A 22,750-nucleotide genomic window follows, 5' to 3' on the forward strand; every position below is an offset into this window, starting at 1 on the left:
CCGCCGTCCTCTCCCCGCCGCGCCCCGCTCCGCCGCTCCAACCGCAGACGTTTCCCTGCGGGGTGAGGAGGGGTAAAAGCAGGAAGATGCTCGTCTCTAGCCCGAAGGCTGAACGACAGCCTGCATAGCTTTGATAAAGATCAGGTAAGGGCCGGTTGCTACATCCTCAAAGGTCTCCTGGCTGCCGGTACGTCTCACGGGTAGTCACTACCGAGCTGAATGATACGCACCAGAGAAACCTTGCGAAAGTAGTTTTAGAAGGAGAAATCCCAAGAAGACATTTGTGACCTAATAATCCCTGCACAGCCCCTCCGATAGAACCGCCAGCCTCATTCAGCACAAGTGCAGCAGCTTCTGCCCACGGCTCCTCCTGTCCCTGTGCTACTTCGATGAACTTACTAAGTTGCACCAATAGTCTCAAGAATTCCCTCTCCACGGTCGTCCTCAGTGATCCCACAACAGGGGTGTGTGTAGGGCGTGCGGGATCCTGTGGCACCGCGGAGACCCGTTTCTGGGCAAGCAGGGTCAGACGGCATTGGTCATTCTCCCTTGGGCAGCAGCACCCACGCAGTGCCTGGCATGTAGTAGGCGCTCGATAAATACCCGTCAGAAGAAAAGTCAGTCGTTGAGGGGTGTAATTATCCCGCGCCGGTTCCCCGTTAGGGGGCGCGCCTCCAGGACCGTCTTGACAGCTTCTCTTTCTGCGCACGCGCGCTCCTTCCAGCTCCTACCGCCCCGGAACGCTGGGTTTTAAGGGCGACGGCTGCCCCCGCTGCGCACGCGCACTCGGAGGTGTAACCCTATGAACCCGGCCTGCGCTGTGCGCACGCGCCTTCTTGAGATAGCTGCGCGCGGAGCCCGCGGTGCGTTTCCCGCCGGGCCGGGGGAGGCGTGACGCCAAGCGCAGCTTGATGACGACATTTCGGCGCCGGGTAGCCGAATGGCGGTCTCCGTCCCTTCGGCGAGCGACTTCATGGGTCCCCCAGGTGAGTGGGGGGAGCCGCGTGCGGGCCGGCGGCCCCCAGAACCTCCGCCGAAGCGTGTCACTTCCTGTTCGAGCCGCAGGCCTCGGGCCGGGCGTCGGGGTCCGTGCCCCGAGCCGGGCCGGCAGGCTGGGGAGCCAGGGGCTCGGCTGCGCGCTCATGCCCCCTTCCCGTGCGCCCCGCACACCCGGTCCTGGTGGGTGCTCGGTTAACGTCCGTTGTACGAGTTGGTGGAAGGAGAGATTCGAGTTAATTGAGCCGTGGGGATGAATTCTCACCCGACTCCTCCCTGTGTGGGCCGGCCTTTCCGAGCCTCAGTTTCTTCATTTGTAATATGAAGATCCCGATGCTCCCTTCTCAGGGCAGTTGTGAGCTGCTAATGGGAGCCTGCTCTGCTTCCGCGGCTCAGAGCGCAGCCAGAGGGAGGCCTTGGCCATAGTGCGATTGGCGTTGCCGCTCTGAGACCCTAAACAAGATCGGGAGCAGCCACTGACGAAAGTGAATGTGAAGTGGTGGATGAAGGGAACCCTTGATACACAGTGGAGAAGGGTGTGTGATGGAGGAGCCTGGCTGCGGCTGGGTTAGAGGACAGGGCGCAGGAGACGCTGCCCGCCCTCCGAAAGATTCTTCTGGGCCTCAGGCCTTCGGCGGCTGCCATTGCAGGCTGCCTCTGAGCAAGGAGGCCCTCGCACCTCAGCATCGCCAAAGCTCTGCCCTTGGAAACAGGCCAGGATTTTATGCTGTTCTGATCATTTTGCTTTGGTCATTTTAATCGCAGTGTTCTCCTGGTTCAGTATTGAGGCCTCTTAGGTCTTTAAAACTGGATTTGATAGCCAATACTATTAAGAATTGGAAAAACCCGGGAGGTGTTTTTATTGCCAAGAGGCAGAGATGCACATCTGTCAACTCCTCCACTGCCTCACAGCCTCCTTGCACCTGGTCTTTCCTCATCCACATACACTTCCATTTACCGCCTCAGCGCCCTTACTCATGCTGTGGGCAGAGCAGTGTCAGGCTCCCTTTCTGTTCAGTCCACATCTGGATTATTTTCAGTTTCTGACCTAGGTGGGTAGAGAGATAGGAATCTAGAGAGTTGCTCCTAATTTTCTGATGACTTCTTCAAAACCTCCCACGAAAGAAAAAAAAAAGAAAACAACCTCCCACAACTGAGCTTGCTCATCCCCTCCATTCATCCTCACAGAGCACAGGTGACATTCAGGAGACTTACCCACCTGTCTCTGTAGGAGTTGTCTTAGGAGGTCTGTGCATTAGAATATTGGCCCTGCCATTTATTTATTTATTTTAAGATTTTATTTATTTATTCATTCATGAGAGACAGAGAAAGAGTCAGAGACACAGGCAGAGGGTGAAGCAGGCCCCATGCAGGGAGCCCGACGTGGGACTCCATCCCGGGTCTCCAGGATCACGCCCTGGGCTGAAAGCGGCTCTAAACCGCGGAGTCACCCAGGCTGCCTGGTCCTGCCATTTACCAGCAGAGTGAGGGCAAGTGATTTACCTCCTCTCTGCCTCTACTTCTTTATCTGTATTGACGTTGCAGGATTGTTGTGAGGATATATTTTTTTCTTTCTTTCTCTCTCTCTCAATTTTTTTAAGGATTTTATTTATTCAAGAGGGACACAGAGAGAGTGAGGTAGAGACACAGGCAGAGGGAGAAGCAGGCTCCATGCAGGGGATGTGGGACTCAGTGTGGGACTCGATCCTGGGACCCCAGGGTGTGATCCTGGGCAGGCGCCAAACCGCTGAGCCACCCAGGGATTGATCGATCGATCTTTCTTTCTTTCTTTCTTTCTTTTTCTTTCTTTCTTTCCACTGAGCCACCCAGGGATTGAGCTATCTTTCTTTTCTTTTCTTTTCTTTTCTTTTCTTTTCTTTTCTTTTCTTTTCTTTCTTTCTTTCTTTCTTTCTTTCTTTCCTTCTTTCTTTCTTTCTTCTTTCTTTCTCTCTCTCTCTCTCTCTCTCTTTTTCTCTTTTCCTTCCTTCCTTCCTTCCTTCCTCCCTTCCTTCCTTCTTTCCTTCCTTCCTTCTTTACATTTATTTTTTATTTTTTTAAAGATTTTATTTATTTATTTGAGACAGAGAGCAAGCACAGTAGGGAAGAGGGTCAGAGAGAGAGGGAGAAGCAGGCTCTCCACCGAGCAGGGAGTCTCATGTGGGGCTTGATCCCAGGACCCTGAGATCATGACCTGAGCTGAAGGCAGACGCTTAATCGATTGAGCCCAGGTGCCCCGCTTTCTTTTTTTTTTTTAAACATTTTATTTATTCATTCATGAGAGACACAGGCAAAGGGAGAAGCAGGCTCCTTTCTGGGAGCCTAACACGGGACCTGATCTCATGACCCTGGGATCATGACCTGAGCCAAAGGCAAATGCTCAACCACTGAGCCACTCATGCACCCGGAGGATATATTTTCAGTTCTTCCTCAACAAACTTAGCAGCTTAAAACCGTATCCACTCTTATCTCACAGTTAAATAGTCCAGAAGTCTGGGCAGGCTCTGCTGGGTTCTCTGCCTAAGATATCACAAGACTAAAATCAAAGTGTTGGTTGGCTTTGCTCTTACCCAGAAGCCCTCAGAAAGAATTTTTTTCTAAGCGTATTCAAGTTACCGGCAGAATCTCCTTCCTTCGGGTTCTGGAACTAAGGTCCCATTTCCTTTCTGGCTGGCAGCTGGAACCGCTCTGTACCTATGGTCCACCCCCTTGAGACTTCAGTCACATCTGCAGAATTCCTTCATAATACCTAGATGAGTGTTTGATTGAATACCCAAGGATAGGAATCTGGAAAGGCTATCTTTACAATTTTGCCTACCCCTGAGGATTAAATGAGGAAATATATGGAGGGTCTTTAGAACAGGTGTGGCACCTAACAAGTGCCGTACAAGCGTTACCAAGGATTTGCCACCGCACACTTAGCTCTGAAGCTGGCTGCCATGGACTGCATCTGACTGGCATTTCTATAAAACGTGAAACTGGGCAGTGCAGTGTGTGTTGAGTTATACACATAACTCCCCTGGACATTGTGAGGCAATATAGTATTCTGTTGAATGGCAGATGTTGAGATGTCGCCTTTGTTTTTAAACAGTGGTTTCCTAAGACAGCCGTTTTCACCAGCTGCCAGGAGGCTGCTATGGCGTTCCCTCACCTGCAGCAGCCCAGCTTCCTGCTGGTAAGTACTGGCTGCCTGTGGGAGTGTCAGCGTGATGATAGTTCTGCAGCTCAGGGACTTGTGAGTGCTTTCCCCTGGCTTGAACCTTCTGCTGGTGGTTTTTTGAGGGGATGTGAAGGAAGTTGGCCTGGGGGTTAGAATCCTTAGACTTGACTCCGCCCCATACCAGTGCAGGACATGGGTTTACTCAACCTCTGAGCCCTGCTTTCTCATTTATAAGATGAGTTTCTCACCTACAAGATAAGTTGGTTCAAATGCCATTTTCACTACTTCCTGGGCATGTGGAGGAGCATGTGAAAGGATATATATCAGAATTTTCATGTCTTGTAAGTCTTTACATACTCAATGGGATATTCTAATCTTAACTGTCATCCGTGAAGGCAGGACACTGCTGCCCTGGGGGCACCAGGACTACACTCTCGGTATGAAACATGACACTGGGAAGTTAGGTATGAGGCAGATAGCCATGGTGAGGATTCCTAGTTTTAGTTCCCAGAAGATACTTTCTGTAAACATTTATTCAGAAGGACATCCTACTTTGGTGCACCCTCTCGAGCCAACACATGAGGTGCTCCTGGCATCGAGTGGGTAGAGAGGCCAGGCATGGGGGAGCCTTCCCACAGTGTGTGGCTGCAACAACCCAGATATTTACTTCTGATTTGAGACACTGCCCTCATTTAGAGGTGGCTAAGGGCTTAGATATCATTGGGCAAAGCCCTCTTGGTTCAAATTCTGGCATTTTCTCCAGATGTTAATCCACACCTCTGACCTTGGGTAGATTTCCTTCATTCTTGTCCTGAATGTTCCTTGGCCTGCCCATCACCTTCATGATTAGTGTTGACATTTGGTTAAAGCCATTTGTTATTTCTAGGCTGCCTTATTTCTTAAGGTAATGAATTCATTGGCTTGTTACCAACGGAATAAAGGACAGCTTGGTTAAGAGGGTTTCTGCTGTCACCCTTATTTTGTTGAGCATCCTCACTGATGATCACAGTGGTGTCATCACAGGAAAATTTCCAGTTCATGTGTACATACTCAGTGAGTACTCTGGTCTGTGAGGGATGCCATATACAATAAGGTCCTCTGCTGTGAGGCTGACCCTGGAGCTGGCCCCCTCCTTCTGGATTGGGTGGAAGTCACTTCTGTCATGAAAATTTGCAGTGCCCTGCTGTAACTGGGGGTGCCTGACAGAGGGTGCAGGGAAGAATCCTGATTGTTGATTGTTTAGAGAGCAAAGGACCCCTGCCTCTCCTAATTGCATTCTTTAGGCCACCGACACATGCATGACCTGACACATCAGATGCTGGGGAACCAGGCCCATGCAGTGTCTGACTCCTACCTATCATTTGAGTTTGTTTTGGTTTGAGCCAGAATAACCGCAGAAGCTGCCAAGTGAATATGCTCATGATTTTTTCGGTTTGTTCTTTCTTGTAGGCTAGCCTGAAAGCTGACTCTATAAATAAGCCCTTTGCACAGCGGTGCCAAGACTTGGTTAAAGTCATCGAGGATTTTCCAGCAAAGGTAATGTTCTGCTAGCTTCTCTTTGGGGCATATCTCATATACTCTTTGAAAAACATTCTTATAGCCCCAGGTTCCCAATTCTGAGCACTGTCCCGCACAGAGGTCTGACCCAGTATTGTGACTATCACATTTATAGACACATTTAAAAATACCAATATGTAGACCAAGGATTCTCAGCTGCAGGTACTTCTGTCCTACATGGGACACTTAGCAATGCCTAGAGACATTTTTGGTTGTCACATAGGGGAAGGTGTTACTGGCATCAAGTGGGTAGAGGCCAGTCATGCTGGTAACTTTCCCAGAGAACTCCCCGAAAGACGTGTCCAGCCCAAAAGATTGAGAAATCCTGGTTTTCATACTGAAAAAATATATTTTATTTATATCACACCCAGAATTATCAAGTAGTAGGTATAAATCCAGGAAGCCAACCTGGACAAATATTCTTACCCTGGAAATTTCCAGTTCATGTGTATACACTGAGTGAAGGAGATGGGGAACTTGTGCTATAGGGCAGGACTGGGCAGGAGGCCTCTGCAGCCTGGCAGTGGGTACTGGTCCTCAGCAAGCCTGCCCAAAGCTTCCCCTGCACACTGTTTCAGGAACTGCACACCATCTTCCCATGGCTGGTGGAGAGCATTTTCGGCAGCCTAGACGGTGTCCTTGTCGGCTGGAACCTCCGCTGCCTACAGGGACGCGTGAATCCTGTGGAGTACAGCATTGCAATGGAATTTCTAGACCCTGGGTAGGTAGGTTTTTCACCTGAGAGGGGCTAGATGTTTCCTCATGGTGATCCCATTCTTAAAGTGCTGTATTTTTCAAAGTTAAGAAACAGCAAAATGGTTTACAGTTCATTGTCCTGTTTTTATCGGTTTAATTTCATGTTCAGTGGCCCAATGATGAAGTTGGTTTATAAGCTTCAGGCCGAAGACTATAAGTTTGACTTTCCCGTCTCCTACCTGCCTGTAAGTAAGCAGTGGAGTGAGAGTCGTGCTCGGGGCAGAGTGCCCGGCATAGCGGCTATGGTGATGGGGGCTGGGCAGGGCTTGGGGGGCAGGAGAGCACTGAGGTCTGCTCAGGGCCCAGGAGGCATAATTCCAAACTCTGCCCATGGAGAAAGCACCACACAGCCTGGTTTGTGCCTGGCTGAGTGGCAGGCAGGGCTGTGTAACCAGTTGCTCTATTTTTCTGAGTTTCCAGTCCTTTAGAGGCAAATTGAGGGGTGACGTGTTGGGTGGGTATGAGAAGCAAAGAAGATGGGGAATGTGAAGTGCTTGACGAGGCTCAGAAACTCCCAGAGCTCCTGCCTTTGCTGATTGAGGGTCTTCCTGAGGATAACGCGAGCCATTCTGAGTGGAGGCCCTGTTGCTCCAGTGCTACCCAGAAGACAGCACTGCTCCCCCAGGCAGGGTCCCTGTGCTGGTGGCCTCCACACAGCATGGGAGTGCCTGGCTGGAGCCTGCCCACAAGCCCAGTGCCCTGTCTCCACAGGGCCCTGTGAAGGCATCCATCCAGGAGCGCGTACTCCCCGACAGCCCTCTGTACCACAACAAGGTCCAGTTCCCCACAACAGGGGGCCTTGGCCTAAACTTGGCCCTCAGTATCCTTTGTCAGTGCCCACAGGGGTGGGGAGGCCTTGAGTGGGTGGGACACAGTGCTGGGGGTGGCCCAGTAACCAGACCTGTTTGCCTCCTGATGCTGCCATCAGACCCGTTCGAATACTACATGTTCTTCTTTGCTTTGAGCCTCATCACCCAAAAGGTATAAAAGGGATGACCCTGAGCAGCTTTTGATCAAAGCCCCCCACCTCCACCCCACGATGGGTGGGGCTACAACCTAGGACTTCCTTTATCTTCCACTTCTTTTCCCTTCCCACCTCATTTCTCCAGCTCCTCCTCTGCTTCCTCCTCCAGCCTTTATTCTTCAGGCCATCCTCACTTAGTGAGGATGACGAACTTGTGCAGACTTGACAGGCAACGTGGGGTGTCCGGGCCCCGGGTGGTAATTGATTTAGCTTCCTGCAGGAAGTGCTTGCTGGGCATGGGGCAGGGAAGAGGTGCCCAGGAAGTTTGCATGCTGAAAAGGACTCTGGGGTCTAGTCAGGCCCCCTGTGGTGGGAACTTGTCTCCTAGTACTGCCCTGGGGTGCCTCTGGTCTAACCTCTGGCATATGGCCCATGTCCCAGGGCTCGTGTGCATTGATCTGAGCCCTGCACTTGCTGGGGTCAGCAGCCAGGGGCGGCACCCAGAGTCACACACCAATACAGATTTGCTTTTCCAGCCACTCCCTGGGGCCCTCCACATCCGAACTTCAGACTGTGCCTATTTCATCCTCGTGGACAGGTACCTGTCCTGGTTCCTACCCACAGAAGGCAGTGTGCTCCCCCAACTCTCCTCCAGTCCCGGGGGGCCCAGTCCCTCACCAGCTCCCAGGTAAGGCTCTCTGGCTGCCCTGGCTTGGCTTGGGGTAGCCATTCCATGAGGGAGTAGCCTGGTCAGTGGGCATTGCTCGCGGGACAGTAGTACCACTTTTGTTCAAGTTGCTCCAACTTTTCTTATGCCTGAGATCCCCCAACCCCAGCTACCTGGCACAGACTGGAGGGCAGGGGGTAAGGAGAATGTCTGTGTCTGGGTTTTCAGTGAGCAGGTCTTACAGCCACATGGATGAGGCCTGGCTTTGGTTTGAGAGTGGACTGTGTTCTGCCCATGGCAGCCCTCCCTACGTGTGACATCCAAGCCCCACACTGAAGTAGTGGCTTGAAGCTGTGTTTCCAGAGCTGACTGATGCCACTGGGCTGGTGGTGCTGGAGAGAAAGGGCCTGTAGGCAAGCCACTGCAGGGCTGACATGTGGAAGAATAAGAATCAGAGGGATGGGGCAGCCTGGGTGGCTCAGCGGTTTAGTGCCACCTTCAGCCTAGGGCCTGATCCTGGAGACCTGGGATCAAGTCCCACGTCGGGCTCCCTGCATGGGGCCTGCTTCACCCTCTGCCTGTCTCTCTCTCTTGAATAAATAAAATTAAAAAAAAAAAAAAAAAGAAAAAAGAAAAGAAAAGAACTGGAGCGATCTGTGTAGGCTGCAGGACCAGGTCTTGGCCTGAGCCAGAGGCCCTGGGGTAAATATCCTTTTGTGCCAATCCAAATAGGCTGGGCTGTGGCTAGACCATGCAGGAAGGGGGAGTGTGCAGCCAGCTTCAACCCAAGGGTGAACTGAGGTCTTGGGAGGCCTTCAGCCAGGGGTCAATTGGCCGTCTCCCTGCAGGAGACGCTCCTACCCCGGGAGCTGCCACCTGTGCTCCTCACCGTCCTCAGCTCATGCACCTTTGTCCCTGGGAGGTAGGCATAGTCTGCCCCACAGCTGCTGGCATATGCTGTGCCATGACCCAGGACTCAATGTGTGTGTACAGATACCCCCAAGGAGAGGGGACTAGAGGGGGAGGTGGGGGCATGGCAGTGGGGAGAGGGATCCAGGCATTGGTAATGCTACGGCCAAGAAGGAGCCGCACTGGTCAGGTTCATGCCGTCTCAGAGACACGTTTCAGCCGCCAAGCTGTTTCCTGGGTCCAGTTTTGTTGGCTTATTTTAACATAGAACCTAAAGTATAAAGAAAACTTGCCGTGAATAACAAACAACTTCCATGGGGGCTTCGTCTTCATTTTTAAATCATTTTATTTTGTTTATTTTTTTAAAGATCTTATTTATTTATTCATGAGAGACACACAGAGAGAGAGGCAGAGACACAGGTAGAGGTAGAAGCAGGCTCCCCGCAGGGAGCCCAAAGTGGGACTCCATCCAGGGACTCCAGGATCACACCCTGGGCCAAGGCAGGCGCTAAACTGCTGAGCTACCTAGGTGTACCTAAATCATTTTACTATTTCTCTGTATGTATTTTTTCTTGGCTATTTGAGTTGAGTGGATTATGATACAATGCCTGTTATTTCTTAATGTTTTGGAGTGTATTTCCCAAAAGCAAATGCATTCTCCTACACAGCCACTGCACTTTTTTTTTTTTTTTTTAAGATTTATTTATTTATTTATGAGAGAGAGAGAGAGAGAGAGAGAGAGGCAGAGACGCAGGAGGAGGGAGAAGCAGGCCCCATGCCCGGAGCCTGACTTGGGTTATGCGATCCCGGGACTCCACGCGCCCTAGGCCAAAGGCAGGCGCCAAACTGCTGAACCACTCAGGGATCCCCCAGCCACTGCACTTTTATCCAAATCAGGAAATTAGTACTGCAGGCAGGCCACTATCTCATCCTTAGACTCCCTCGAGCTGCACTAGCTACCCCACCCATGTCTGCTCCCCTGCTGGGATCCATTGCAGGCTTGCTCGCTGTGTGTGGTTGTCTCTGGTCCCCCTACAGTATGGAACAGTCCCTCAGTCTTCCCATGTCTTTCCTGACCTTGACACCTTGGAAGCTTGCAACCCGGAGGTTTGCAAAATGCCTTTATCTTGAGTGTCTCTGGTGTTTCTTAGCAATTAGGCCCAGCGGCTATGGAGTCTGTATGCTGGTGATATTGTTTTGATCACTGGGTTGGGGAGTGGAGGGGTGTTGGTTGGCCAGCTTTTCCTACTGTGAGATTAAATGGGTTCTTTGTGCCTAAGTTAATTAGCAGGAGGGGTTTGTTGGGAAGAAAGGTTAAGACTATGTAATTATTGGTATTAGCGTCCCTTGATGATCATTGGCTAAATCAGTTATTAATAGGATGGTTGCCTAAGGGTGGTTTTCTGCTTTCCTCCCTTACATTGATCAGTGCACGCTGCGGTAGGGAAGACTTTTCCCGTTCATTGGTTGTGTATATCCATATGGATACGGGGTCCATCCTGTGATTCAGCAGGTGTAATGGCTACTCTTGCCACCCAGTGTTCACATTCGGATTGCCTCTGGTTGTGCCATCAGGAGCCCCTAACAAAGGCCTGTTTGTTTCTGTGTGTCCTTCAGGACACCAGCCATCCCCTTTGCTTCCTATGGCCTCCACCACACCAGCCTACTGAAGCGACACGTCTCTCACCAGACATCTGTGAACGCAGACCCCGCCTCCCATGAGATCTGGAGGTCTGAAACTCTACTCCAGGTGAGAGTGAGGAGGCCCTTCTCATCTTCTGTTTGAAAATAAACTGCCCGGCTGCCTTCTGCCCCCAGGGGACAGAGGCCTAAACACTGTCCTCAGCCTGAGAGGGCTTCAAAATTGTTGGTATTTTCCTGCTGTGCCATGTAGAAATCTGAGACTGGAAGAAACATGGCCACCTGTCTAACGTATGTCGTCGGCAGTGCTTTTCATCTTAGGATTCCCTGTCCATCAAGTTCTGACTTTCTCATGACCGAGTGCTGCTTAGTGTCCAGTGGATCCATAGGAAAGCTTGTCCCACCCCCACATCTTCCCGCTCCCTCATTGCTGGAGAGATTTCCTGTGACCACCATCATTTGGATATTAATCCCCTCCCCCAGAGGTTGGGGTTTTTTTTGTTGTTGTTCACACCACCCTAGATGAAAATCATTTGACCATCCAGTGCTCTCTTGCAGGTTTTTGTTGAAATGTGGCTTCATCATTATTCCTTGGAGATGTACCAAAAAATGCAGTCCCCTCACGCTAAGGTACGTTGCCGCACTTTTTTGTTCCATCTGCTCTGGCCCTGGTGTGCCTGGTCTGCCTGCCACTTCTTGTCCTTGATCTCAGCTAGTTTTCAAGGGCTGGATTGTGGGAAGCAGAAACTCCCCATCACCCCTTACTCCAGTGCTGGACAGCAGGTGGGTTTTGTTCTGTGGTGGGCTTTCACCATGAGAGCCGGAGGCCTGTCCTCTCTGGGGTCCTCCCCATGCTACTTCAAGAGCCTGCTTCCCGGCAGCTGGAATGGATGAGGTTGTGGTGCTCGTGCTCTGGGGGCAGGAGAGTTGCAGATGCCCCTGGGAGTCACAGCTGGGGCTGTCCCCTCTACTGTCACAGTGCCTCCTGCTCTCCTGCCGAGGTGGCCCCTGGCAGACTTTGCTCACCTGGGCGTCCACGCTGCCCTCCACCTCCTCTGGAGCTGCAGCAGGCAGCCCCTTGTGCAGTGGGTGGGATCTGGTGCCTTCCTGCATGTGGCCTGGCCTATTTCCTCCTCTCCTAACCTTCCCTCACAGGGCAGCATGCTCATTTGCAGCTGTGTCCCTGAAACCTTCCCTGGGTTGCTATCGCTTGGGCTGGCAGCCCACTGGACTCGTCAGGGTAGAACAGCTCTGTTCGCTTAATGAGAGGCAGGGTGGGCGCCTAGATTCACACTCTATGAAACAACCTGAAACACATGAACCCAGGCCCTGCTGAGGGCAGCATTGGCTTGTAACCAACTGTGCAATCCGTGGCTTCTGTGCGCTTTTGTGTGCTTCTGTGTTGCTTCTTAGACTTTGCTTTTGTCGATGCCAGACCAAGTTCTTGAGAGAGTTCTTAAATTAAGACTCTGTGGGTTGAAATTCGTAAGGGTGGCCTGTGACTTTCCCTCTGTGATTCCAGCAAGTAGCAGTTGTTTTCCTGTTGCAGAGTCTCAGCAGCCAGCTCACCTTCGGTACTCTGCTGATTACCGGTTTGGGGAATAGCCCCCAACTGCTGTTCTCTTAAAGTACAGAGTACCCCAGATCTCTGTCCTTGGCACCACATGGGACAGAGGGAAAGCCAGGACTCCATCTTGGGCCTCTCGAGTCACTGATCACCTGCACTGCCATTCCTGCTTCCAGAGTGGACTTGCTGCATGTTCCTGGCTGGTGCACGGGGGTCAGGGGCCAGGCTTTCCCCTGTGGTGCTGGGGGGCTCCCTCAGCCCCTGTGCATGTGGCTGGTCTTGCAGAGGCTACTTTGCTCATTCTGTCTTCTGAGACAGTGGGAGCACATTCACTGTAATTTTTAGTAGATCTGCCTGTCACCTGTGAGGAGTGGTGGGCTGTACCTGCCAGAGCGGGGGGGTGGGGGGAGCGTCCCCTTCTTCCCCACGTTTGCTTCCTCTTGGCCAGACCACAAGGTGGATCAAAGCTGCTCAGAATGATTGGTGATGGTCAGGGGACAACCAGGAAACCCCACCAAACACCCAGAGAGGGTTTTGGAGTTTTTATTTGTTTTTTGGCCTCCTATTGAGGCTGAAAATGAAACCTCAGAAAACCTGGTGTGTGGGAAGTGGAGAAAGACAACCATGGAGGTCTCCTTTATCCGAGGCTCCTTACATTTACCCAGGCCTGTGCTGCCATGTGGAATCCTAGCTTTGGGGTCACTCTTTTCCTGATATTAGAGATGCAGGAAGTGCAGCTCTGAGAAGTCCCACAGTGCTTTAATGCATCTCCTGGGTGGATGCTTGCTCTGCAGAGCCTGGGCCTCTGCTCCACCCTAGCTTACTGAGCAGGGCTTCTGGAGAGGCAGGTGGTCGCTAAAGACTGCACACTCCGGCCACTATGGGGCCTGCCCTGCTTTCCTGTAGGCTGGGCAGGCACCCAGGAGGGGAACCACGTGTTCCCTGATTCCCACTGAGCTGTAGCTGAGCCCCGGGTCTGGCTCAGAGGAAGACCTTGAAGGGCGGACAACTTGCTGTGTTCCTTCCTGTCCTTGCTCTGCGTGTCTCTAGCTGTGCCTGTCTCCTCAAGTCTGACACACGCATTCTGACCTCTCCTGTGTGAAGCATGGTACTCAGTGGGAGGCATGGCCCTCCCAGGGCAGGATGTGTGCCAGGGCCGGATCTGGGCTGTGCTTGGCTGAAGGGGACTACTTTAGCAGGCTTTGTCACTGCAGGGGGTGCAGAGGGTGGAGGGGGGGTGGACAGTTGTGCCAACTCAGCCGTCATCCCCCATGTCCCAGGCTGTCCCAGCCTCAGGGTTCCAACTGCCTCTGGATGTATGTGGCCATGGCCAATATCTTGGGGCCTGTTGGGACTGGTGAAGGGCTCTGTGTATCTAGAGTTGGGGAGTCCTGGTGAGGTGGGTCTCCCAGAATTCAAACCCATGAGTGTTTGTGCCACCTTTAACGATTTACAGAATGCAGAGTGTGGAGGGCATCAGGCCTGGGGGGTTGAGCCTTGCTAAGCCTCTGCGCCACCCTGGGAATCAGCCCCCACAGAGAGAACCATTCAGGAGGGGCCGCTGACTGGACTTTGATACCTAAGAACTGATCACATCATATATCAATTTGGTAAATTTCTGTTTGGAACAACCAGGGGAAGTCCAATAAATTACGTGTTTTCTTCTGTGAGCAGAGTTCTCCATTAAACTGGTTCCTCAAAAGTTTCTTTTCTGAGCTTTGGGGCCTTCAGGGCCTCGGTGGCTAGCAGTGTGTCCCAGCAAGGCCCCTGCGATCCTGGCGGGCTGCAGCATGCACATGCTGCACACAGAGTGTTCAGGGTCAGGGGAGGGCAGGACCCTCTGGCAGGAGAGCGAGTCGGGCCTACCTCGGGGTGCTAGAGAGCCCTTCAGGCCCCAGTGACGGAGGAGGCTGTCCAGGTGACCTTGAGTGTCTGTCTGTCTCTCTGCCTGGCAGGTGGAAGAGCAGTCCTTGGGCCTGACTCTGGTCTGCCCATCAGGCGGGCCTGTCAGGGCGGCTGAGAGGGTGGTGTCCCTCTGGCCTGAGGCTGCGGGGCTCTGATTGTGTGGATTGTCACTGATGTGCTTTTGTTTTTGTTTTTGTTTTTGTTTTTTGTTTTCTCTCCTTATTTCTGGGCTCACTTTTGTCTCTCTCTCCCTGCTGTCCCCTCCCCGGTCTCTCCCCTCCTGTCCCCTGCCCTCTGCCCTCCCTGCCTCTTCTCGGCTTCTCTGTTTTGTTGTCTCTCAGCTGGAGGTTCTGCACTACCGACTCAGTGTCTCCAGCGCCCTCCACAGCCCTGCCCAACCCAGCCTCCAGGCCCTCCACGCCTACCAAGTACTGGCCGCTCTCGTATTGTTCCGTTTCACCCCTGCCCTGTGGTGTGAGCCATGGAGCGCATGGCAGTGCAGTGGTAAAGCGAGGGGCCGGCGGGGGGCCGGCTGGGGTGACTCAGACCAGTTCCAAACAGAGCAAGCCAGTGTGTGTGTGGGATGGTGGCAAGCATCAGTCTTCAGCGTGGCTTGGCCTTCAGCTTGGCAGACTGGCCCAGCTGTGGGGTGTAGGGCCACCAGATCTTCCTGGCCAAACCCTAAGCCAGCTGGAGTTTGCAAGCTCTTGGGAGTTGGTGGCTTCTGCTCTTGGCCCCGGTTTGAGGGAGTGGGAACAGCAAGGCCTTTGCAGTGGCCTCACTCACCTGGCAGTGCAGGCCTGGTGCTCAGGAACTGACCGAGCACAGGGAGGCCCAGGGCTCGTGGTGGCGTGGTTCTGCCGACCCCAAGCCTGTGTGAGGCCAAGGGGCGGAGAGGACAAGGGCTTGGCCTAGAGATGCTGTCGATTCCTGAGCATGCTGGGCCCTGGCCTTGTGTGGACTTGTGCGCTCCTCCAGAGGCAGGCAGGAGTGGATGAGAGCCTCATAAAGACTGGTCTGCTTAGGTCGACATGACCGGTGTGGACGGTTTTGAGGTTGGTAGGGGGAGTTCAGACCTGCAGGCTATTAGCGCTGATGGAGTCTGGTGGGTCATAGATTCATGAGATGAATGCCAGCAAGGTCTGGGCAGAAAGCCTGCGTCTAGATTCGTGCTCGAGGTCAGGGATCGTCCAGTTCCCCCTCAGTGGAAGCCCACAACAACCCTTAATCTGATATTTGAGCAGAGGATGAGAAGTGCGCTTTGGTGGGATGGGGTGGTGAGCGCACACAGGGGTCCCACCCAGAAGCAGCAACTGCTGAGAGGAGGGGAGGAAGGAAGAGAATGGTTCAGGAAGGCTGGCAGGGCTGGCCTGAGCACAGAGATGGTTACCCCTCCAGTCTGTGTTGGGGAAGGTCTTACTTGGCTAAGAGCAGGATCCCTGGAGAAACGTCCTCAGCAGGAGGGGTTGCTTAGATGAGAAGGTCGGGGCCCTGGGAGAAATGCCACAGGCTTTGGGAACGTGTCCCTCCAGGGCACGCAGCTGGAGGAGGCCATGTACAGCGGTGGTCAGGCTCCTATGGGGATTTGGCTTGAGGGGGTGGGTGTCAGAGGGAAGGTCTGGCTTCTTCCTACCCCCACCCCCACCCACAGGAAGATAGCCCAAGGGGCTTCCAGTGTGATGGAAAGGGCCTGTGCACAGGAGGGGGCACAGTTCCAGTTCAGCACGGATGCCCTGTCCTCTGTCAGGGAGACAGTGGTAGGGTTGGTGAGGGACCAGGAATGAGAAAGAGGGAGGCTCCCGAGGGGCAGTTACAGCCTGGCATCAGTGCTTTCTGAAATTTCATTACTATGAAAATATCTTTTCCTTCAAACGATGCAAATTCGTCACACAAAAACTTAAGTGTACTGAAAAGCAGCAGTACATGTCCTCACAAGGCCCCATAGCTCCCTGTCCGTGTGTACGGAGCCGTGGGATGTGTTGCCTGGGCCCGCGGAGGCAGATCCATGGTGGGGAGAGCCGAGAGGACAGTTCGTGGGCGGTGGCGAGGCTGGGGCTGGGTCCCTGGGCTGTGCCAGGAGGCGTGGCCTGTGCCAGCCTCAGCGTTGCTCAGTATTTCGACTAGGCTTCCGAAGGCTCTTCCATCAAGTCTGTGGAGGCCTCAGAGGCCTTGGGGGTGAGTGTGGGGAGAGGAGTGTGTATGGGCACCCAAGGGCTGGGATCTGACGGGCAGTGGGGCCTGCCAGTGCCATTCCTTGCCACTCAGGAGCCCCGGCCCTATTCTCCATCACAGAACAGCCAGTAGATAAGCTGTCCTCTCCAGTCTGGGTCTTAAAGATCCTACGTGAACTTTATGAATCGGAGTTTCAGCCCACAAGATTGAGAGTGCTCTTGTCTTAGGGGTTGTGCTGACCACAGGTCTGTTAGCAAAAGAGAAAGGCCACCCTGGGTCAAGCCCCCAGCTGGTTGTGTCCAGAACGGGAAGCGGATGGGAAAGGGGGGGGTGGCAGCAGGAGGACCGGGGAGTGTTTGTACCTGAAAGGGAAAGCCATGGGCCCCAGAGAGCTGTCTCCACACACCCGGGAGGCAGGCAGGAAACCCGGAATCCAGATCCAGGGTGGGATACTGGCCTGGTGTGCCTCCTGCTGCTGCTCCTCTGGCTGACCAGCAGCTGGGGACCCCTGAGGACTTGGGTGGCAATGGCCCGGGAAGCCCACAGGTCTGTTTTAGGAAGCTGTCCCAGGGTTGCCCTGTGCAGGCTTCAGTGCTCTTAGCAGGTCTCAGAGCCCGCGAGCAAGGCAGATCTGCTGGTGCAAGGCATGGGGAGGGCCCTGGGGGTGGCCCGGGCATCCTGCAGGGAGAAATGGTGTGGGTGGGACATGGCCCTACCTGGGGGCTTCACCCCAGACTTGCCTGGGCCCTCACGCCACTCCCCCTCCCCAACATTAGGAGTCGTTCACACCCACCGAGGAGCATGTGCTAGTGGTGCGCCTGCTGCTAAAGCACCTGCACGCCTTTTCCAACAGCCTGAAGCCCGAGCAGGTCTCTCCCTCTGCCCATTCCCATGCCACCAGCCCTCTGGAGGAGTTCAAACGGTGGGTACAGGGCTGTGCACAGGCCATAGTGACTTGTCCCTCTGTTGTGAGAGATGGCACGTGAGGTCTCTGCAGGGTGGGCAGGTGGGAAATCATCTTGACCCCTCTTGGGTTTATCTCCCCACCCCCACTCTGGCCCCACAGGTGGGTAGGGCCACCTGGTTGCCACGGCCTTTCCTTCCAGGCCTGGCAGAAAGAGCCAAACTGGCTCCTCTTCCTCTGCCCCTTCTCTCCCTCTATAAGAAGGGCTGGGATGGTGGCCTGATTCCTAGGCCAAATGGGGCCAGCAGAGCAGGTGACTTGTGTGTGGCAAGCCAAGCAGAGGTGGTCACAGAAGCCTCAGTAGATCATCCACAAGTGTGCTGTGTGTGGTTGGGACCTTACCTAACCTCTCTGAACTTTGGTTTCTTCTTCTGAGAAATGGGGCCCAAAACAAGCCTTACTTCCTGGGGGTACCCACCGCTCACCCTGGCAGAGCTGGCCCTTGCAAATAGGAGCCACTGGGCTCACCAAAGAGGATATCCTCTCCCCCCTTCCCCTGCAGGGCCGCCGTCCCGAGGTTTGTCCAGCAGAAGCTCTACCTCTTCCTGCAGCACTGCTTCGGCCACTGGCCCCTGGATGCGTCATTCAGAGCTGTGAGTGTCAGCCCCGCCTTCTTTGCCTTTGCCCTCTGTGTGCCTGGTAAGGGAGGTCCCATGGGGCGGACACAGGCAAGATTCAGCTGTTAGTGCAAAGGCCTGGTGGGGAAGCCTTGAGGGTCACGTTCTGCTTGTTTGAGTTTCCAAAGCCAACCCTCAGGTACAGAAAAGCTCTGTCCGCCCTGACTTGGAACCCAGGTGTCCACACTGGGTGGGTTCCCAGCCTCACCAAGCTGCACCTGCCTCGCTCAGCCATGGAAGCATTCTGTGTTCCCCCAGTTAGGCTTACCCCTGCTCACCTGAGCTGCCTCCTGGAAGCTGGGCTCCAGGCCACCCCAGGATTTGGCCCAAAGCCCCAGCCCCACAGCCCACCAGAGTACCAGCCACCAGGCCTTCTGGACATGTGTATCTCACCAGGTTCTGGAGATGTGGCTGAGCTACCTGCAGCCCTGGAGGTATGCACCTGAGAAGCCGGCCCCGAGCAGCGACTGCCAGGCCCGGTGTGTGTCAGAGAGATGGTGAGCCCCGGCACGCTGTCCTCCCTGGGGGGGGCCTGCTTCAGGGTGGGCACGAGCTGCCCCTCGACTGTGCTGCGTTGCCTGGGATTGACCTCCCATGGAAACAGCTGATGACTCTGCACTGTCCCCTTGCCCTTCTTGTCCGCTTAGATGTACGTTCACACTCCCCACCCCCAAACTGCCCTTGACACCCTCCACCCTCCTTCACTAGTGCTCTCTGCCTAGTAGCCTTTGCTGCCGGGCCAGCCTCTGCCATGGAGGCCCTGTCTTCTGGGGAAGGGCTCATCCTGTGGAGGATTGTGTGGTCCGCAGGAGGCCTAGTTTTCCCCCACCTCCTTGGGCCCTCAGCCACCACTATATCATGGCTGGGTAGAGTCAAACACAGGGAAGAGTGGGGACGTGGTGGGAGGTGTGGCCCCTGATGCACGGCCTGGCCCCCAGGGCACCTTTTGTGCAGGAGAACCTGCTGATGTACACCAAGCTCTTTGTGGGCTTCCTGAGCCGCGCGCTCCGCACCGACCTGGTCAGCCCCAAGAACGCACTCATGGTGTTCCGAGTGGCCAAAGTCTTTGCCCAGCCTAACCTGGCTGAAATGATCCAGAAAGGTAAGTCCGTAGTCAGTGGGAAGCAGCACTTAGAGAGGGACCCACAGACCCTGCGTGTGCCTCACAGGCTACTGGTGGCCTGGTGAAGGTGGCATGGCGACTCCTGGTGGACAGTGGTGGGGTAGAGGTCGGGGCCTGGCTGCACTGTGCCTTCCCCGTGGGGGGAGTGCTGGAGGGAGACAGAGCACCCTGGTGGCATTGGAAAGTGGTCTCAGTTCGTGTCATGTCTGAGATGACATTGTCCGGTGTTAGCTTCTCTGGCCTACCCATTGAGACTGGCAGGGGTTCTGGGGGCATCAGGAGCTGGGCCCCTGCCCCTCGAAAGCCTCCGCAGGAGCCCAGAAACCCTGCCAGCAGTGACTAGGTAGTTCATGCCCTGGCAGCTGAAGGCAGATTCGTCTCCTGCTTTCCAGGGGAGCAGCTGTTCCTGGAGCCAGAGCTTGTCATCCCGCACCGCCAGCACCGACTCTTCACGGCTCCCACCTTCACTGGCAGCTTCCTGTCCTCGTGGCCACCGGCCGTCACCGACACCTCTTTCCGGGTGAAGAGCCACGTGTACAGCCTGGAGGGCCAGGACTGCAAGTACACCCCGATGTTTGGGCCCGAGGTCCGGACGCTGGTGAGTTGGGGCTCCCCTGGGGCCACATGGCCGTCTTGAAGCTGTAGGAACAGTAGAGCCGGGGAGGGCATGTGCCTTTCAGGCAGAGGGAAGGTAGGTGTTGCTTGGACACTGCTCTACTCCTGCCTTTTTTCATTGAGGTCTAAGATTTTTCTGATAAAGGCAGCGTTTGTTGGAAAGCTTTCACGTTCAGAATATGCATGTTTTGGTCTTAAAAAACGTCCGCCCCCCTCCTGGCCTGTCGGGCTTCCCCAGGCCCGCCTGCCCGTGTCTGGCTGGCTGGGTGGCATGAAGCGGCCCCCCTGAGCCGGCTGACCTGTCCATGTACCCCACAGGTCCTGCGCCTGGCTCAGCTCATCACACAGGCCAAGCAGACCGCCAAGTCCATCTCTGACCAATGTGGGGAGAGCACGCCCGGCCACCCCTTCCTGTCGTGGCTGGGCTTCTGCTCCACAGACACGAATGGCTCCTACCCAGCCAACGACCTGGATGAAATGGGGCAGGACAGTGTCCGCAAGACAGACGAGTACCTAGAGAAGGCCCTGGAGTACCTGTGCCAGATGTTCCGAGTACGAGCAGTGGGGCTGTCCCCTCCCTGGTGTTCCCTCCCCACCCGGATTGTGGGAGGTGGAACCTGTTCCTGCGATGTCTTGTTGGGCCCCCTCATGCTGTTAGAGGCCCAGGGTGTGGCCCCGTCTCCTCCCTTCACCTGGAAGTGAAAGCAGGTAGTGGAAAGCCACGGTGCTTCCTCCCTAACAGCTCAGTGAGGCCCAGCTCGCCCAGCTCACACTCGCCTTGGGGACGACACAAGATGAGAATGGGAAGAAGCAGCTTCCAGATTGCATTGTGGGAGAGGACGGGCTCATCCTCACACCCCTGGGCCGGTACCAGGTAAGGTCCATGTTCTGGGGGGCCCCTCCTGTCCCCCATTGTCCCAGGAGCTCGCGCAGCAGAAACCCCCCCTCTGATGCCTCTGCACTGGTGTTTGCGGGCCTGCCTACTCGGCTCGGGTCTCCCCTGCGGCTTGCCTCTTTTGCTGCGTCTAGATCATCAACGGGCTGCGCAGGTTTGACATTGAGTACCAGGGTGACTTGGAGCTGCAGCCCATCCGGAGCTATGAGATCGCCAGCCTGGTCCGCATGCTCTTCCGGCTGTCGTCCGCCATCAACTGCAGGGTAAGTGCCGGCCAGAGGGCCATCCCACTTCCGGTCCGGCCACCCTCAGGGAGCGGCGGGGTGGCATGTGGCCTTGCCCGCGCCCACTCCTCACGCCTCTGTCTGTGCCCCAGTTTGCAGGCCAGATGGCAGCCCTGTGTTCCCGGGCCGACTTCCTTGGCAGCTTTTGTCGATACCACCTCACGGAGCCTGGGGTGACGGGCAGGCACTTGCTGAGTCCCGTGGCGCGGGAGAGTGCGGCCAGCCGTGCCCGGGGCCCCAGGCTCAGCCTGCGCTTCCTGGGCAGCTACCGGACGCTGCTCTCACTGCTCCTGGCCTTCTTCGTGGCCTCCCTGTTCTGTATCGGGCCCCTGCCCTGCGCCCTGCTCCTCATGCTGGGCTACCTCCTCTATGCGGTGGCCATGACGCTGCTGACCGAGCGGAGCAAGCTGCACCAGCTCTGAGCCGTGGCCAAGCCAGCAAGAGGGCCGCACAGCCCCTCCCTTGAGCCCAGGAGGCCACCTTTGAGCTCCGGGGTGTTTTCCTACAGCCACAGAGCCATGTGTAAGAAGCTAAGACAGGAAGGCTGTGGTCCAGGCCGGACAGGGAAGGGAGTGGTATCAGAGGGCCTGTTAGTCTCGGGGGGCTACCCTGGACCCAGCCACTGCTCCCCCTCCCCCTGCTGCCCTTGGCCCTTGGGCTGCGGTGACGTGGCTCTTGAGGGCCTTCTGTGCTCTGACCATCCTGGGTGGAGCCGTATGAAGCTTGGGAGTCAGTGCTCCCTGGCGACAGTAGGACAGTAACTCAGCCTCTGCTCCCAAAACCGTAGAGGTTCCTGAGAACATTGGAGGGTGGTTCTGATTCCTGACTTTAAAGTGAGATGCTGCCATCGCGTTTGGTAAAGTGAGGGTCATTCTCCACGCGTGCCCAGCCATTCTGAGGCTGGGTCATCCCATTCCGAGAAAAGATCCTCCGGGAACACAGCTGCTCAGTGGGACGCTGCTTCACCCCCGCCTCCCTCCTCGCCCCCAAGCCATTAAGCACATTGCTTGGTGGCACCCCAGCCTCACTGCCTAGTCCAGGACAGGCCTGCATGCCCCGTGGATGGAGGGGGCGTGGCAGGGACGTGGCGGGGGCGTGGGAGTCAGCATCATCTGGTCTGCAACCAAAGATGGTCACAGGCGTTTTTTTGTATTTTCAATAAACTCAAGTGCAAAGGCCCTGACATTTTGATGACGTTTAAACGTTCAATTACATGTTCGCTGTCAGAAGTCGTCCCCGTAGGGTCTCGAGCAATTTGGTCTGTCATATGGGTGATGCACCAGAGAGAATGTCCCAACAGTGATTTTAAACAAAGCCTTTGTTTTTAAGTTTTCAAACTGTAAATGTCGAGTTTTGTGTTTTGATGTAAACTGAGAATACGCATTCTGGGGCGCGTGACCAAAAATCAAACCAACTTTGTAACTGACCACAGATCTGAATAAACCTGTTTTGCTCCTGGCTTGTCTGGTGCTGGGGCTCGGCCTCCAGCGCAGTTGCCCTTACAGGTGCACATCACCCAAAAGGTTGGGGATGGCAGCAGATGACATTGGCCACTGAGGAGGCACCAACTGTCCACTGGCGAGGACAGTGAATGGGTTTATTTCCAGCAGCAACAGACCAAGGCAGACCTAAACGATGAAGTGGGAAAGGCGCAGGCTCCCTAGAGCTCGGGGAACCAGGCCCAGAGTCAGCCTCAGCCAGTACAGGCCCAAGCAGGGTCTAAGCTTCGAGAATTTTGCCTCCTATTCAGTGTATCAGAATTGGCTTTAGTACGAAAAGCAACTCTGGAATGAGTCGAACTTGTGACTTCTGGAAGCTCAGAGGCTTGTGTGTGCAGCTGGGAACTGAACTGTGCACCTGCCAGGCCTATGTGGCATCTTGCTTGCCCGGTGTGAGTGTTTCATGTCCCCCTGTCCCTAGGCAGGATAGTTGCTTTTGTCAAATTTGATGGAAATAACACG

The 22,750-nt window shown here is 54.8% G+C and overlaps 1 protein-coding gene across 5 annotated transcripts; it reads left to right on the top strand.

Moving 5' to 3' along the window:
• The first annotated feature begins 530 nt into the window (after positions 1 to 530).
• SMPD4 (sphingomyelin phosphodiesterase 4) lies at positions 531 to 22,247 on the top strand. Of its 5 annotated transcripts, none has more exons than XM_025982776.2 (20): positions 531 to 986; positions 4,085 to 4,168; positions 5,603 to 5,689; positions 6,289 to 6,431; positions 6,576 to 6,651; positions 7,178 to 7,286; positions 7,395 to 7,447; positions 7,967 to 8,118; positions 10,624 to 10,756; positions 11,206 to 11,277; positions 14,461 to 14,547; positions 17,068 to 17,213; positions 17,758 to 17,848; positions 18,269 to 18,369; positions 18,811 to 18,974; positions 19,388 to 19,593; positions 19,929 to 20,162; positions 20,353 to 20,484; positions 20,640 to 20,768; positions 20,882 to 22,247. In XM_025982776.2, the coding sequence occupies exons 1-20, from the start codon at positions 912 to 914 to the stop codon at positions 21,209 to 21,211; spliced, it is 2,604 nt and encodes an 867-aa protein (XP_025838561.1). In that variant the 5' UTR covers positions 531 to 911; the 3' UTR covers positions 21,212 to 22,247. The 5 variants fall into 5 exon arrangements, with proteins under 5 accessions (XP_025838561.1, XP_025838562.1, XP_025838563.1 ...); XM_025982777.2 differs by having other exon boundaries at positions 18,269 to 18,351; XM_025982778.2 differs by lacking the exon at positions 14,461 to 14,547.
• Positions 22,248 to 22,750: the final 503 nt, after the last annotated feature.

The sequence above is a fragment of the Vulpes vulpes genome, chromosome 10, assembly GCF_048418805.1.
Source record: "Vulpes vulpes isolate BD-2025 chromosome 10, VulVul3, whole genome shotgun sequence".
Taxonomy (NCBI): domain Eukaryota; kingdom Metazoa; phylum Chordata; class Mammalia; order Carnivora; family Canidae; genus Vulpes; species Vulpes vulpes.

Bases quoted from the DNA above. Each gene is read 5' to 3' on its own strand.
- SMPD4 (XM_025982776.2), top strand. From the start codon at position 912: ATGACGACATTTCGGCGCCGGGTAGCCGAATGGCGGTCTCCGTCCCTT. The intron at 11,278-14,460 runs GTACGTTGCCGC...GTTGTCTCTCAG, and splicing joins TGCAGTCCCCTCACGCTAAG to CTGGAGGTTCTGCACTACCG. The intron at 20,485-20,639 runs GTAAGGTCCATG...TGCTGCGTCTAG, and splicing joins CACCCCTGGGCCGGTACCAG to ATCATCAACGGGCTGCGCAG.